At 38.2% G+C, this 16,134-nt stretch overlaps 1 protein-coding gene across 3 annotated transcripts in view; it reads left to right on the forward strand.

Annotated features, from left to right (window-relative positions):
- The window catches only part of DNAJC12 (DnaJ heat shock protein family (Hsp40) member C12), a 52,469-nt gene that overhangs the window by 30,003 nt on the left and 6,332 nt on the right, over positions 1-16,134 (forward strand). For all 3 annotated transcript variants that reach the window (XM_036026896.1, XM_028512830.2, XM_036026897.1), the window contains one exon: positions 13,128-13,329. In XM_036026896.1, the coding sequence (XP_035882789.1) occupies positions 13,128-13,329 (202 nt within the window). The remainder of the gene's footprint in view (positions 1-13,127; positions 13,330-16,134) is intronic.

Raw genomic sequence — 16,134 nt, forward strand, 5'->3', positions numbered from 1 at the left:
CGTAACATTATCTAGTTTTTTTTCTACAGAAATACTTTTCTATGACATGAGACTTAGGATACAGAAGTTATGTTATAGGCAAGTCTTCAGGGGTACTTATTAGAATTAGGCTACAAAATAATTCACATCTTTTGAATCACAACCTACCAGGATTACATTTAAATTTCATTCTTAATAGTTTTGTTTTAAGAAGACTTGAACAAATTGTTTTTCCATTGATAAAATATCTGTAATAGTAAGGGAAGGTCTTTGAAGTAATGGGGAAGAACAATGCAAAACTCTCAAAGTATGTAGTTAAAGCCACTCTACATAAAATGTAACCTGTTTTCTTCATCTCATTTTGGAGTAAGTGTATATTCATATGATTTCTTTAAGTGGGTTATTTATTTTATTGTATTTTTTCATTACCATTCAAGTGGGTTAATTATTTACGAAGAACCAACCATATTATTATTAAATATATAGGGTGGGGTAAAAGTAGGCTTGCAGTTGTGCATATGGAAAATAATATAATAATACATCATAACACAAGAATAAATTGTGTGTTTTGTGTACACAATTGTAAACTTACTTTTCTCCTATCTTGCATGCCCCAAATAACTAGAGTGAACATTTTTAAAATAGTAACTTCACATACCCAAAAGTAAGATTTTTTCCTTTCACATTGTGTATTCCCATAATTCCTTGTTGGCACTGACTAAATAAATATTGTTTTCCTACCTCTGCATAGCCATATTTCCATTTTTCTGTGTGTGACACAGTATAACTACAATTGAATTAGTGACCCTTGCTATTCTAATGCTTTTTACAAAGGATTTTATTTATTTATTCTTATGGAGGGGGATGGGAGGGAGAAAGAGGAGAGAAACATTGATGTGTGAGGAAAACATTGATTGTTTGCCTGATTGGTAGCGTAATCTGTTGCCTCTTGTACATACCCTGCCAGCCGACCCACTGTCAACCCAGGCATGTGCTCTGACTGGGAATAGAACCAGCAACCTTTTACTTTGTGGGACGATGTCCAATCAACTGAGCTACACCATTTTGGGTTTAATGCCTTTTGACTTATTAGTTCATTTTTCTTGATGATCCACTGAACTCTTTTACTTAATTTTAATCACTAATAAGGATTTAGCTGTGGATTAAAAAAAAAAAACCCTCCTTGAAGCTAGAAACCAACCTCAAGGAAAAAACTCAAAAACATTCAGATTCATGGAGATTGAATAGTATGCTATTAAACAATGAATGGATTAATAATGAGATCAAGGAAGAAATAAAAAAGTTTCTGGAAATAAAGGAAAATGAACACACAACAGCCCAGGACCTATGGGACACAGCAAAAGCAGTCCTGAGAGGGAAGTTCATAGCAATACAGGCCTACCTAAAAAAGATAGAAAGATTTAAAGTAAACAACCTAACCCTACATCTACAAGAACTGGAGGAACAACAACAAATAAAGTCCAGAGCAAGTAGAAGGAAGGAAATAATCAAGATCAGAGCAGAGTTAAATGACATAGAGACTAAAAGAACAATTCAAAGGATAAATAAATCTAGGAGCTGGTTCTTTGAAAAGATAAACAATATCAATAAGCCTTTAAGAAGACTCATCCAGAAAAAAAGAGAGAGGACCCAAATAAACAATCAGAAATGAAAGAGGAACGATTACAAATGATACCACAGAAATACAAAGATTGTAAGAAATCACTATCAACAACTATATGCCAAGAAATTTGAAAACCTGGGTGAAATGGAAAGATTTCTAGAAAAATATAATATTCCCAAACTGAGTCAAAAAGAAGCATAAAGCCTGAACACACCAATAGCAGCTGGTGAAATTGAAGCAGTAATCAAAAAACTCCTTGCACACAAAAGCAAGGAGTTTTGGACCAGACAGTTGCACAGGAGAATTTTACAAAACATTTAAAGAAGAGCTAACCCCCATCCTTCACAGACTATTCCAAAAAATCCAAGAAGAGGAAAGACATCCAAAGTCTTTATGAGATCAGCATCATACTAATCCCAAAATGAGAAACAGACACAACAAAGACAGAAAACTACTGTCTGATGAACAGTCTGATGAGAAAGCAAATTGCTGATGAACATACATACTAAAATCCTCAACAAAATATTGGCAAACCACATCCAGCAACACATCAAAAAGATCATATACCATGATCAAGTGGGATTTATCCCAGGGATACAAGGATGGTACAGTATTCACAAATCAATAATTGTAATACATCACATAAACAAAAGGAAAGACAAAAACCACATGATCATATCAATAGATGCAGAAAAAGCTTTTTATAAGGTACAACATCCACTTATGATAAAAACATTCAGCAAAGTGGGAGTAGAGGGTGCATACCTCAACATAACAAGGATATATATGAAAAACCTACAGCCAACATCATACTCAATGGGCAAAAACTAAAAGCTTTCCCACTAAGATCAGTAAAAAGACAAGGATGTCTCCTTTTACCACTTGTGTTCAATATAGCATTGGAAGTACTAGGCACAGTGATCAAACAAGAAAAAAAATAAAAGGCATCCAAATTGGAAAGGAGGAAGTAAAACTGTTATTGTTTGCAGATGACATGGTAGTGTATATAGAAAATTCTATAGACTCCACCAAAAAACTACTCAACCTAGTAAGTAAATTTGGCAAAACAACAGGATGCAAAGTCAATATTCTGAAATGAAAGGCATTTTTGTACATTGACAATGAAATATCAGAAACAGAAATCAGGAAAAAATCCCATTTGATATGGCAACAAGAAAAATAAAGTCCCTAGGAGTAAACCTAACCAAGGGGTAAAAGACCTGTACTCAGAAAACTACACAACACTGAAGAAAGAAATTAAGGAAGATACAAACAAATGGTAGCATATACTGTGTTCATGGATTGGAAGAATCAATATCATCAGAATGTCCATACTACCCAAAGCAATTTATAGATTCAATGCAATTGCTATTAAAGTACTAATGACATATTCCACAGATATAGAACAAACATTTTAAAAATTTATATAGGACCATAAATGACCCCAAATAGCTGCAGCAATCTTGAGAAAGAAGAACAAAGTAGGAGAGATCACAATACCTGACATCAAACTATATTATAAGGCCATTGTAATCAAAACATTCTGGTACTGGCATAAGAACAGACACATAGATCAATGGAACAGAACAGAGAGCCCAGAAATAAACCCATGTCTCTGTGGTTAATTAATATTTGACAAAGGGGGCAGAAGCATAAAATGGAATAAAAATCACCTCTTCAACAAATGGTTTTGGGAGATTTGGACAGCTACATGCAAAAAAATGAAACTCAACCACCAACTTACACCATACAGAAAAATAAACTCAAGATGGATAAAAGACTTAAATATAAGATGTGACACCATAGAAGTCCTAGAGGAGAACATAGGTATGAAAATCTGTCCTAGAGGACATATCACTGATATGTCCTCTAGAGCAAGGGACATAAAGAGAAGAAGAAACAAATGGGACTTCATCAAAATAAAAAGCTTCTGCTTGGCTAAAGAAGCAAAACATCAGTAAAATGAAAGTGAACCAACTGTATGGGAAAATATATTTGTAAATGATATCTCAGACAAGGGTTTGATCTCCAAAATATATAAAAAATTCACATGACTCCACTCCAGGAAGACAAACAATCCCATTAAAAAAATGGGCAATGAACCTTAACAGACACTTCTCCAAGGAGGATACACAGAAGGCCCAGAGACATATGAAAGGATGCTCAGCACCACTAGCCATCAGAGAGATGCAAATTAAAACCACAATGAGATACCACTTCACACCAGTCAGTATGTCCATCATAAAAAAATTAGCAAACAGTAAGTGCTGGTGAGGTTGTGGAGTAAAGGGACCCCTAGTACACTGTTGGTGGGAATGCAGACTGGTACAGCCACTGTGGAAAATAGTATGGAATTTCCTCAGAAAACTGAAAATGGAACTGCATTCTGACCCAGCAGTTCCACTGCTGGGATTATACCTTAAGAATCCCAAAACACCAATCCAAAAGAGCCTGTGCACCCCAATGTTCATAGCAGCACAATTTACAATAGCCAAGTGCTGGAAGCAACTTAAGTGCCCATCAGTACATGAATGGATCAAAAAACAGTGGTACATTTACACAATGGGACACTACATAACAGAAAGAAAGAAGGAGCCCCTACCCTTTGTGACAGCATGGGTGGAACTAGAGTGTATTATGCTAAGTGAAATAAGACAGGGGGTGAGAGACAAATACCATATGATCTCACCTGTAAGTGGAACCTAATCAACAAAACAAACAAGGAAGCAAAATAGAACCAGAGACATGGAAATAAAGAACAAACTGACAGTAACCAGAGGGGCGAAGGGGGGCAAAAATGGGGGAAAGAAGGGGAAGGGTCAAGTCAAGGAATATGTATAAAGGACCCACGGACAAAGCCAAAAGGGGGTGGGATTGAGAGTTCGAGGTGGGGATGGGTGAGGCGGGAGAAAAGGTGGTGGGAAAACGGAGACAACTGTGCTTGAACAACAATTAAAAAAAAAAAAGAAAAACCCTCCGAATTCCTGCTGTACTTTATATAACTGTTGTCTTTCCATTAAATGCTAATTTCTTTTCTCCAAACATAATTTTTGCTTTGAATTTAGCTTAACTATGAAATGTTTGAGGTCTTACAATGATTACATTTTAGATCTTACTGACTGCATCATTTGTCTTGTTGGCAAAATTGAAATAGTATCCAGGGCTAGCATCTGGTTTTGGATTTATTCTTATTATGGTACAAAAATGATGAGATGCATATCTTTCTACTTTAAATCAGTAGAGATATTTTTTTTGAACTGTGTTCTTTGTTTAGGCCAAACATTTTTGTTTTCGACTTGCTTTTGTTTTTCTTCCTCAGTGGACTTTGAATCCCATATGCCAAGTTTCATGCATTTTCTACCTTTTTTGTTAGATGTTCTGTAAATTTCTTTTCATTCTTTTCTGTTCTCATCCACACAGTGACATCTGCATGTGAAAACCTCACCTCTCTCTGTAGCTTTTTAATTGTTGCTCTGTATTTGTTCATTTCATTCATTCATCCTTTCACATTCACCACTCCATAAAAATTAGTAATTGTCTACCTACTATTGTTTATCACCTAATAGGTTGTAGTTTATCCTTTTGTAGTTAAACATCACCACTAGGGTGTTTGGGAGATATGTAAATAATTTATATATATTATTATACTATTGTATAATATATTATATCATAATATATAATATTAATATAATAAAATATTAGTAATAATAATATATAATATTATATACAATTATATATATATATTACACATGCCATTCTGGCAAGAAAATGGTTATAACATAGGATAGGTAACATTTATCTAAAAGATACAAGCATGTTTGCTTGCCCTACACATTTATAGAGTGTTAAATCTCATAAAGTCTCTACCTTTCACATCATCAACCCTGTGTTTCTGTTTTTTATTTAAGCATTATAATTCCTCTTGAAGAAAAAGCATTGGCAGGGAGCAACATTAGTTCCAGTACCTTCAAGGCAGGACAAATCACACTGTGTTTTTTGCAGCATCACACATGGATTCATTATTGCAGGAATTCCCTTTGGCAGAATTCCTCAAATGGCACAGTTCTACCATCTAAGAATGATGAAACTAACTGATATTTTTTTCTCATGCCAAGCAACTGTCACTTCACTAGTTATTTCTTCTTCTTTTTAGAAGTTTCTCTTAATAGTGTAATTCGTACAAATATTTTAAGAATTCATTGAAGTCAATGAATGTGTTGAAATTTAAATTTAGATAGTGATATTGGTTAAAAAAAAGGATAATGGGGTAAGGGTTTCTGTAACCAGGGCTTTTGGGATCTTGGGATAACTGGAAAATAGATGCCTTCCTAGCTCAAAGAATCTTAGGGAAATTCATCATTACATGCTGAATGGCTTTACCCCAAGGGATTCAGGGTATGAATGGCTGTCCCTCTAGCTCCAAAATATAAGGAAGAATGCCTTTGGGATGGCTGTGGGAAAGTGGTAGCAGCAAAGCTACAGTCCAAATAAAGCTCTGAGAAAAATTCTCCTAAGCTGTTAAGACTGCCCCAATGTCACATGAATTGCTCTGCATTTTATAAAGAGTTAAACAGAAACACAGTTTTGACGAATTGATTGTTTGACAAATTGATTGTTTCTGGGAGGGCTTGCTGGGGCTACCCATCACCCTCACACGTACCTGTTTGCCTGCTGTTTCTGTCTGGACAAGGTGTCCTTGGGGCGAGTCCAGCTGGCTGCAGACTGCCAGGGAAGCTTCCTATTGTTACTGTGGAGCCACACTTTCCCTGGCCAGATGGGATGCAGTTCAACACCATCTGCGCTTATTCAGAGGCAGTTTGTCCTAATTGGATGTTATCCAAAAGCAGGTCAGAAATCACCCAGGCAAGTTAAAAAAAAAAAGTACTCATGGAGATCCAGGATAAAAATAACCCATCAGTTTTGAACATTGTTTAGCTGATCCATGGCTCATCCGAGTCCATGGATTTGTTTTCCTATTTGTCTCAATATTTCCTGGCACATAGACAACATATTTTTAAACTCCAATGTTGAGCAAGGTACAGGATTTAAGAAAATGGCTTCCTAGAAAAAAAAAAAAAGAAACAAACAATCCATTGAGGAAAGCTGGTAAACAAGTTAATTGAGAAGGCAGAACAACAACATAGGGCAGTGACTTGTGCACCCAGGCTTGGTGTCTGTTTAGTGTTAGTTCGCTCCAGGCACACAGTGATTTTCTGTCTGGTGCAGTTCATTATTTTTCTCTCCAGATTCTCCCCAGCCTAGTATTCCTCTTTGTCTCTATCAACTGCTATAATCTGATATGTTTATTGATGGCCATTCTGTTGAACTGAGTCACTCTACAATAGTTTGCTTGATGTTAAATACTGTGCCCAGCTAATACCTTAGTGGAGCTGAGAAATAATTTCTGTGAACACGGAAATGAGTGACCTAATTGTGCCCCAGCAAACCAGGCTGTTTAGCATTGCTCTTACGTTAGACCTTTGATTGAACTACAAATCAGGAGAAGTGCCTGTATGAGTTTGATATAGTTTGGATTTTTCCCTCGGGCATTTCATTAATTGGGATCAGCAGAGATGGGGACTGATAACAAAATGTATAAAGGGAATGGATGAGTAAGACTACTATCTCAAAATATCTTTTCACCAAGGGCTTTGAAAGCATTTACTATAAGTGAGTCATTAGTCCTCACCGCCCATCTACAGCACGCTATAGGCACTCTCATTCAAGAGAGAGGTGCTGAGGCACAGAGTCAATACGTCATGGACAGGCCATCTGTGCCACTTACAGCTCATATTTTCAGCTCTCTGGACCCTGAAGTCTTGATTTTCTTACTCCGTTTTTCACTAACCTTCCCAATACTCTTTCCCCTCCACAGAGGAGGCCACTGGCCAGCCTCTTCTATTCTGTGTATGTGCAAAAAACTCAAGAAGCCAAACAAACACACCAACAGAACCAAACCAAAAGCAGGTTATATGTTACACCCACTGAGGCCATTGACTCTATTTACAATTAACATTTTTATTTTGAAATAAAACTTACAGAAAAATGCATAACACCTACATTTACAATTTAGTAAATGGTTGTGAAGTATATAGTTTGTGTTGTCCCTCACAACATACCCATTACTAGTACCCAGAAGCTCCCCACTTGTATGGGGAGGAGGAAGGAAAGTAGATTTACAGCTGGTCAGATGGAAAATATACAACAATTAATAAATAAAATACAAGAATAAACTGTAGTTTGTGTACGCACAACTGTGAACCAGCTTTTGCCCAACCCTCTATATTCTGGCAATCATAAGTGCATTTAACTTTTAAAATCTAATTTTTTCTAATTGTACATATTGTTGGGAAAATTTTCTGAGGTGGCCTGAAACCAACCTCCTAAGGAGGGTGGGGCTGAGAGACCCAATAAAGAGGCTGACAGCTTCAGAATTGAACAGTTTACTAGGGGAACTTACGGACAGAAGCAAAGTCTTGGGCAGCATCAAGAGTTTGGATGTCCATACCCAAAAGGGGGCTTGATTTATGTATAGCTTTTAGGAACAGAGCCAAGTGTCACCTGCTTGGTAACAGCTGTGTGCTCCAAGGTAGCAAGCAACTTAATGGACTACTTACCTATGCAAAAATATTCCTTCAGGTGATTCTGGGCCCACCCCTCCTGGGGTGAACCGGAGGTCACTGAGAGCAACTGCTTCTTAAGATGATAGGTCAGTCAAGTGTTATAAACCATTGTGCTTAACACACACACATATAATCATGTCATAGAAAATTTGGAAAACACCAAAAAATATAGAAATAAATAAAAGAAAAATAACTTTATAACCCTGCCATCCAAACGTAGTCATATTAACATGCATTTCCTTCCACTGCTCTCTCCCCTTCATTCGTTAATGTGAGTGCCAATTACATTGAGTGGTGGCAGAAATTGCATTATGGGGTAATTCTTGGATCTTGGGGTGCGTGGATTGATTATTTTTAGAGAATAATGCTCCCTTGCAGTTGAGAAGAGAGGTTGAAGACAGGAATGTTACTGCACAGTCATGTGGGATTCTGCTGCCCACTGCCCATAAATTCCAGAGGCAAGGTTTGGTGAAAAAGGAAAGGAATCTTTTATTCAAAGGCTATACAATATTGGAAGAATAATGTGCTTCTGCCTCAAAGCCCATTTCCTTTAAAATACCCGAAGACAAATAACTCCTCCAGCCTTTGCCAGATCAGTTTAAGGCTGCGCCTGGACTTCCTTCTATTTAAAAATACTGCACTTTTGGATATGCGGCTTAGCTCGTTCCTGGTCATGCTTCGACTTCTTGCTGGAGTTTACGCGCTGCGGCATAGGACTTGCCCTTTCTTCCAACCGCTGCCCACCGGCTCAGCACCTGCACCCCGTCCCTCTGGCTCGCTGGTGTGTCCATGTGTCTGGCCAAGCAGGGCCGCGCAGTGCCAGTCGCCAGCACTGCCACCACTTCTAGTGTTGGAATGGGTGCGGGCATGCTATCAGACCGGGAGGTCTCCAGGGCCTACTGGCCTGGGAACACTTGGGTCGCTGGCCCCCCACGAGGCGAGTGAGGGGAAGGAAAAAAGTGACAAGTTTTTACACACCCTCTGTTTAAATCTCCGACCCCCAAATCCCATGCCAAGTGGAAGTGTCCAAATTCCCAGCCGATTTAGGGTGGTACAGTGTCTCTGCCCCTACTCCTGCCGCCATAATCTGGAAGCGGGTAGGAGGGTCTTTTCTCCTGTTCAAACATTTCACTAGCCTGGCACAGACTCTGCAAACTTCCTTCTGCGGTATCACACTGCGGTGCTCTGTTGCTTGGGCAACGCATGCTGGCGCCAGCTTGTTTACAGTTGCCTGCCGCAGCGTCCTCCTGCGGCCCCTCCCTTCTCCTCCGCGGGGAGGCAGGCTCTTTCCTGTCACCTCCGGGTTCCCTTCCCCACTTGGGGCAGCGCAGCCTTTCTTGCTGCCTCGGGGCCTCTTTCTGCCCCCAGTGATCTAGCCAGACCCCTGTTATAGGAAGAAGCAATTACACCGGTTGGATTAGGGCAGAAGGCTTCAATATATTTATGATTTTAGGGTGTGCACAAGACCACATTACCCTTCAGTCTGTCTATATTTTATCTATATGTATCTACAAATATATTCACATATTTCCATTTGAATATATCTTTTAGCATAATTGAGATCATGTTATTTTTATGATCATTTTGGCTATTATTCATTAACATCCTGTCATTACCACTTCCTAATTTTCTTTAAAAATTGTGATGAAAAGATTTATTTAAAAGATTCCAAGAAAGCATTTTACTCCATTGCATTTCTCCTTTCTTCTTGGAGAGATGCTTCTCCTGGCTCCTTTTGAGAGGCCAGTATTAGCGCTGGTAAGAATTTGTGGTGTCTCTAAACTCTTTAAGATGCTGCTGTGCTGATGAACTCCCCCACCCCCACCCCACCCCCATACCTCATATCTTTGCAGGGAAACCAGTGATGGCCCCTCAGCCTTATAAAGCAGGGTTTAGATTCTGGAAGAAAAAAAAGTTGGTGAGACAAGTTGGCCACGGATGTAATATTCCGCTACTGCCTCCCTACGTTGTTTTGTTTAAACAGTTTTGTTTAAACAAAACTGGGGTCTTCTCAGGCAAAAGTTGGTAACCCCAACATTTTAAGAGCAGTTGAAGTGTGCTGTAGGTGAAAAGCGAGATGCCCCTTGCGTCATGGGGAATATGCGTAGCTGAGGTGGCCGCTTTTGTGGTTCTGACACAGTTTTAAAATGTCACAACTTCTGAGCTAGTTCAGTAAGCCTTGGACTTCAGGAAATCAATGTTTTGTTTTGATTTCTTTGCTTCGTTTTCCCCCTGCCCCTGCTTTTGTAGCTCAGGAAAGCAGTATTCTGGATATCAAGAAAATAAACCATTATATTTAGTATTTTGATTGACAGCAGGGCTAATTATTCTAATTGAAATATTCTTGACACACCAAACTCTTAATTGCTCTTCCTCACTCTGTATTCATTTAGTCTTCCTCCCTTCTTCCACCCATGTATCCAATTTTAAACATTTTTATGGGAAAAACATATACAGGACACAAAATGGAAAAGCTACAAAAGGGCCTATGGGGAAAAGTAACTCTGTCTTTGACCTTTGTTCCTCAGTTTTCTGACCTAACAAATCCTTCTATTTTGAAAACGCATTTTGATTTTCCCCTTATCTAGATCTCACCATTCATACATAGCTAGAGTGACTCTGGCAAAGTCACACAGTTCAGTCATTGGGCAAAAGACCTCTCCCAGCATATTCAACATAATTCTGTGATACCAGGTTTCTGGGGAGATTTTTCAGGGGTCTTGGATCTTGTGTATGTCTAAAAATATAAAAGTTATACCAGAAATCAATGGGTAATACCCAACTATTGATTTATGACCACTGATTTTTTAAATTTGTAAATTAAAAATATAACTAAAACACCTTCGTTTAAAAAATGAACATAGTACAATAAGATGTGTAATGAAAAGTGAGTTCATCCTGATCCCAGACCCCAGTTCTGCTCTTCTCCCCTAGGAAGCCCCCATTGAGCTTCCTGTGTTTCCTTCCAGAGACCTTCCACACAGTGTACATGCCCACATTCACAGCATCCTTATGAAAGTAAATGGGAAGATATTTAGAAAATTCTTATTGAGAATAACTGGACTTGGAAAAGTTTTCATAAAGTGAATTCACCACCCTGGCTGGCGTAGCTCAGTGGATTGAGCACGGGCTGCGAACCAAAGTGTTGCAGGTTCGATTCCCAGTCAGGGTACATGCCTGGGTTGTAGGCCATGACCCCCAGCAACTGCACATTGATGTTCCTCTCTCTCTTTCTCTCTCCCTTCCCTCTCTAAAAAATAAATAAATAAAATCTTAAAAGAAAGAAAGAAAAAGAAATATTACTGCCTCTTTAAAAAAAATAAAGTGAATTCACCTAAAGTTAGAACAAATAGTTCATAGTAAATATTGATCTGCTTTGTGCCATGTGTTTTCTTTCTTTCCTTTTTTTTGTATCCTCACCTGAGGACATGCTTATTGATTTTAGAGGGGGGAGAAGGGAGGGAGAGAAACCTTGATGTCAGAGAGAAACATGGATTAAGAGAGAAATATTCATTAGTTGCCTCTAGTATGCCTTGACTGGGGACCGAACCTGATCAGGAATCGAACCCATGACCTTTTGGCTTATGGGATGATGTTCCAAGCAACTGAGGCACACCAGCCAGGGCCCATGTGTTTTCTTTTCTTTTTATTTTTTTTTAACTTTTTTAAAATTGTTGTTCAAGTACAGTTGTCTCCATATTCCCCCTACCACTGCCCCCTCAACCCCAGCCATCCCCACTCATATGTTTTCTTAAAGAAAAGATGTATAATCCAGAATTCTAATATTTTTATTGCCAGAATTCTAATGCTAACTTTGCATTGCTTATGGCTGAATGGAAGGTCACAGTAGTAGTTACAATAGTTACAATAGTAGTAGATTTAATCTCTAGCCTTACTCAAGACACATAATTTCATTGTTTTTTGGTATTAAAATACACATAACATAAAACTTACTATTTTAACCATTAAAAGTGTAAAATTCAGTACTATTAAGTACATTTGCAATGCTGTTCACCCATCATCAGTATCTAGTTGCAGAACTTTTTCATCACCCTCTCCCCCAGCTCCTGGTAACCACTACTCTGCTTTCTGTCTACATGGATTTGTCTATTCTGGATATTTCTTATAAGTGGAATCATACCTATGTGGCCTTTTGTGTCTGGCTTCTTTTATTTAGCAATGTTTTCAGGGTTTATCCACTTTGTAGCACTTTGTTCCTTTTTATGGTCAAATAATATTCCATTGTATGGAAATACCACATTTTATTTACTCATTAGCTGGTGGACATTAGGGATGTTTCTACTTTTTGGCTTTTGTGAATGAGCATCCATGTATAAGTTTTTCTTTGAACATATGTTTTCAGTTCTTTTGGGTATATACTTAGGAATGGGATTGCAGTCCATGTGGTAATTCTGGGTTTCACTTTTTAAAAAATTTTTTAAATTTATTTTTAGAGAGGGAAGGGAGGGAGAAAGAGAGAGAGAGAGAGAGAGAGAGAGAGAGAGAGAGACGGAGAGAGACATCAATGTGCGGTTGCTGGGGGCTGTGGCCTGCAACCTAGGTATGTGGCCAGACTGGGAATCGAACCTGCGACACTTTGGTTCACAGCCTGTGCTCAATTCACTGAATTACACCAGCCAGGCCTGGGTTTCACTTTTTGAGGAAACATTTAATTCTCTGAATCTCTCTGATGCTGGCCCTTTTGCTCTGTACCATAATATGGATTTTTCCTTCTATCATTAGTCTTCCAAATCAGGGAAGATTAATTAATATCTGGGTTAATTGATTAAAATCCGGTTAATAGTCAAGCTTAACATTCTGATCACTAGCATTATAACATGTTAAACTTTAAATATAGAAAACTGTATAATATTGACTTTATACATCTGCTCTTAATATAGTCAATGCACTGGGCTGTCAGAGGTAAAAAAGATCTAATGCTGGAAGAAACTGACCAGACTCATGCCAACAAGGCTGAAAATGAGGAACAGAATGAGCAAAGAGGAGTAAAGAAGGAGCTGGGTTCAACCACAGAGAAAACGGAGCAAAAAGAATCTGAATCCTTGGAGAACACATTCTCCCCACAGAATCCAAATTCTTCAAGTAAGTCATGTCATATTGCTTTGCAGACAGAGAAGGTCTGAGTCTTGCCAAACTTAAGGATTGGTTTGGCACCTTAAAAGATACTTACTTAGCATTGACACAAAAACTAGAAGGCACAGCCTTCAATATATTCCTGGCAAAGGAAATTGAGATATTTGTGGGAGTTGTCTTCCTCTCCACTGCAATAATGCTAGCTCACATTTATTGGGGGGTGTTTACTATGTGCAGGGATGTTTTACAGAAATTATTTTACATCTGTTATCTCATTTAATATTAATTTTGCATATATTACTTTATTTAATCCTCACTACAAGTTTGTGAGGTTGGTGTCAACATTATTCTCTTTTGATAGATGAGAAGACTAAAGCCTGGGGAGACTGAATGGTTTTCTCAAGGCTAAACAGTTTTTATGTGGCAGGGCAGGGGTCTGAACTAAGGCGGTTTGGCTTTGGTCTGTTTCTAAGGCACTGTCCTATCTTTGAGAAGATACCTTAACTGTAAGTAGCTCTGTAGACACTCTGAATCCTTTATAGACCCACTGAAGCAGGGTGTTAATGAGGTTGAACTTCTGGCTCCCAAACTACACATCCTGACTCTACTACTTATTATCTGCATTACTTGGTAAAACTTATTTCTCTAGGCCTCAGTTTCCTCATCTAAAAACTAGACATCATAATGGTAACTTCTTATAGATTTATCATGAGGATTCAATGAGATCCATGCAAAATGCTTAGCACACTGATTTGCCCATAGTAGGAGGGCCCTGGGTAAATGTGAACTACATTTCTAGCCATCCACTGTGTGTCCTATACGGGTAGGTGGGTTATGTACACACACTGTGACTGTCCTTCAAAATCTTCTTTGACTTTCAGTGTTGTGATACAACACCCCAATAAATTTTAGCCTCTAAACAGAAGAGTCCTGAACATTCTTGAACACATATTCAATAAAAGAAGATAATTAGATTGTAGTGAATTATAGTCTTTCTTGAAATAGTCACTTCAAATCTCTCTTTGTGGAGAACTTTTTAATACTCACTACTTGCTGGGAATAAGAATTCTTAGAGTTTGACTCAGGTGTCTCTGCTGGTTACCCCCAAAATCGTTTTGTAGTCTGTATGTTGACTGCATCAGCCTTATAACTGATCAAAGCAGAAGAGGGAATGTCAGAAAAACAGTTGTAAGCAAACATACACATGAAAACACCCACTCACACACACACAGGCAAACATGCAAATATTTGTCCATTCAGCCTTGGAATCTGCCTTGTTCAGATCTGTCCCTCTCTAACCCCAAGTGCCAATGAAGAAAAGGGGTTTTATGGAAAGTAACCTCACAGGGTGATCTGATCATAAATTCCTAACCAGACAAGTCACGGTGGGTAGTCACATCCCAGGCCCATAACTTCTTTAGTAAAAGGTTCATCTCTACTTTAATCAAGCCCTGTCCATTGCTTCTGTGCCTCTAGGTTAACAGACCTCTGAAATGCCTCTTTTCAGACCCCTTTAAACCGTGACCCCCCTCAAGAGAGTACATATTCTTAACCTGTAATCCAGTCCTCAGCTGCATGCAGTTTTTCTTACATTCCCTCCTTAACCTCAAATGCATAAAAGAAACTACAAACTGTTATTCTGGGAATCATTTTTCTGTCTGTTGAGATCTTGCTTCTGGGCATGTCCTCTGTTTAACTCAAATAATAAATTTTTATAAAAATTGTCTACACATTTGGATGTGCTTATGTTGACAAGAATTAACCTCTCTGAGTTTTCTTATCTGTATATAATAGTTAAAATTCTAGTTGCACTTCATAAGGGTAAGTCTTTGGTGTAAATTATTAACATCTTACGGTAACTGATTAACTTAAGCAGACTTTTTGAGGAGTAAATAACTTAATATATGTAAAATATTTAGATCAGGCATATCATTTTTTTAAGTGTCAGATTTTATTATTATAGGACTTTTCCTTAGACCCTTTCTTTTAGAATTAACTCATTGTTTTTAGCAGCTGGTAAATATTCCACAGTGCAGATATATCATAGTTTACTCAGGATAAATTGTGATGTCAGTTTGATGCCCTCACCTCTTGTAGTGTATTCTCTTACTGTGTTTGAGGAATGAAGTGGAGGGGCTGAGAGGAGGGAGGAGCAGTGTTCTGAGAAGGTGTTTGTTGAAGAATAAGAATTATGAAGTTTTGCCAAAAGCTGCACTTACCAGTGATTTTTTAATGTTGTTTAAGAGATTATTGGCTGTTCTGAGTAGTGCCTTATAGTTGGAGTTTGATATACCAAAGTGCAATTGCATGATTATTTGTAATTTCATTTGAGTGTAGTGTAAATTTTTGTAATATCAGCATTTAAGAGATATTATTCATGTCAGCTTAACCAAACCCTGAGAGGCTTCTCACATAACTTTTCAGCATATTTGTTAATACCCTCAGGCAATGCTTAATATTTACTTTGGAGTTTGCCTTTTAATGCCACTACTGTGATGAGCAGACATCAAATAGTTCCTATCATCTGACTTCATTGCAGCCAGTAAAATATGGATCCTGGCATCTGAAAACAGGAGTGCGAGACAATCTCACCTCTACTCCTTCTGTTTATGGAATAAATGGCTTCTGATAAATACAGTCAAATAGTTTTGTGTAGCATTCTGGAATAAAAACAAACAAACAAACAAACAAACAAACAAAATGTAGCAGAAGCTGTTGGTGTGCAGTCTTGTCCTCTGGGCATCCATCTTACCTTCCCAGTTTTCCAACCCTGTGGCTTTCAGTGCAGGGCTCCCTCTGGCAGGGGGGCCTGGC

Source organism: Phyllostomus discolor, chromosome 5 (assembly GCF_004126475.2).
Source record: "Phyllostomus discolor isolate MPI-MPIP mPhyDis1 chromosome 5, mPhyDis1.pri.v3, whole genome shotgun sequence".
NCBI lineage: Eukaryota > Metazoa > Chordata > Mammalia > Chiroptera > Phyllostomidae > Phyllostomus > Phyllostomus discolor.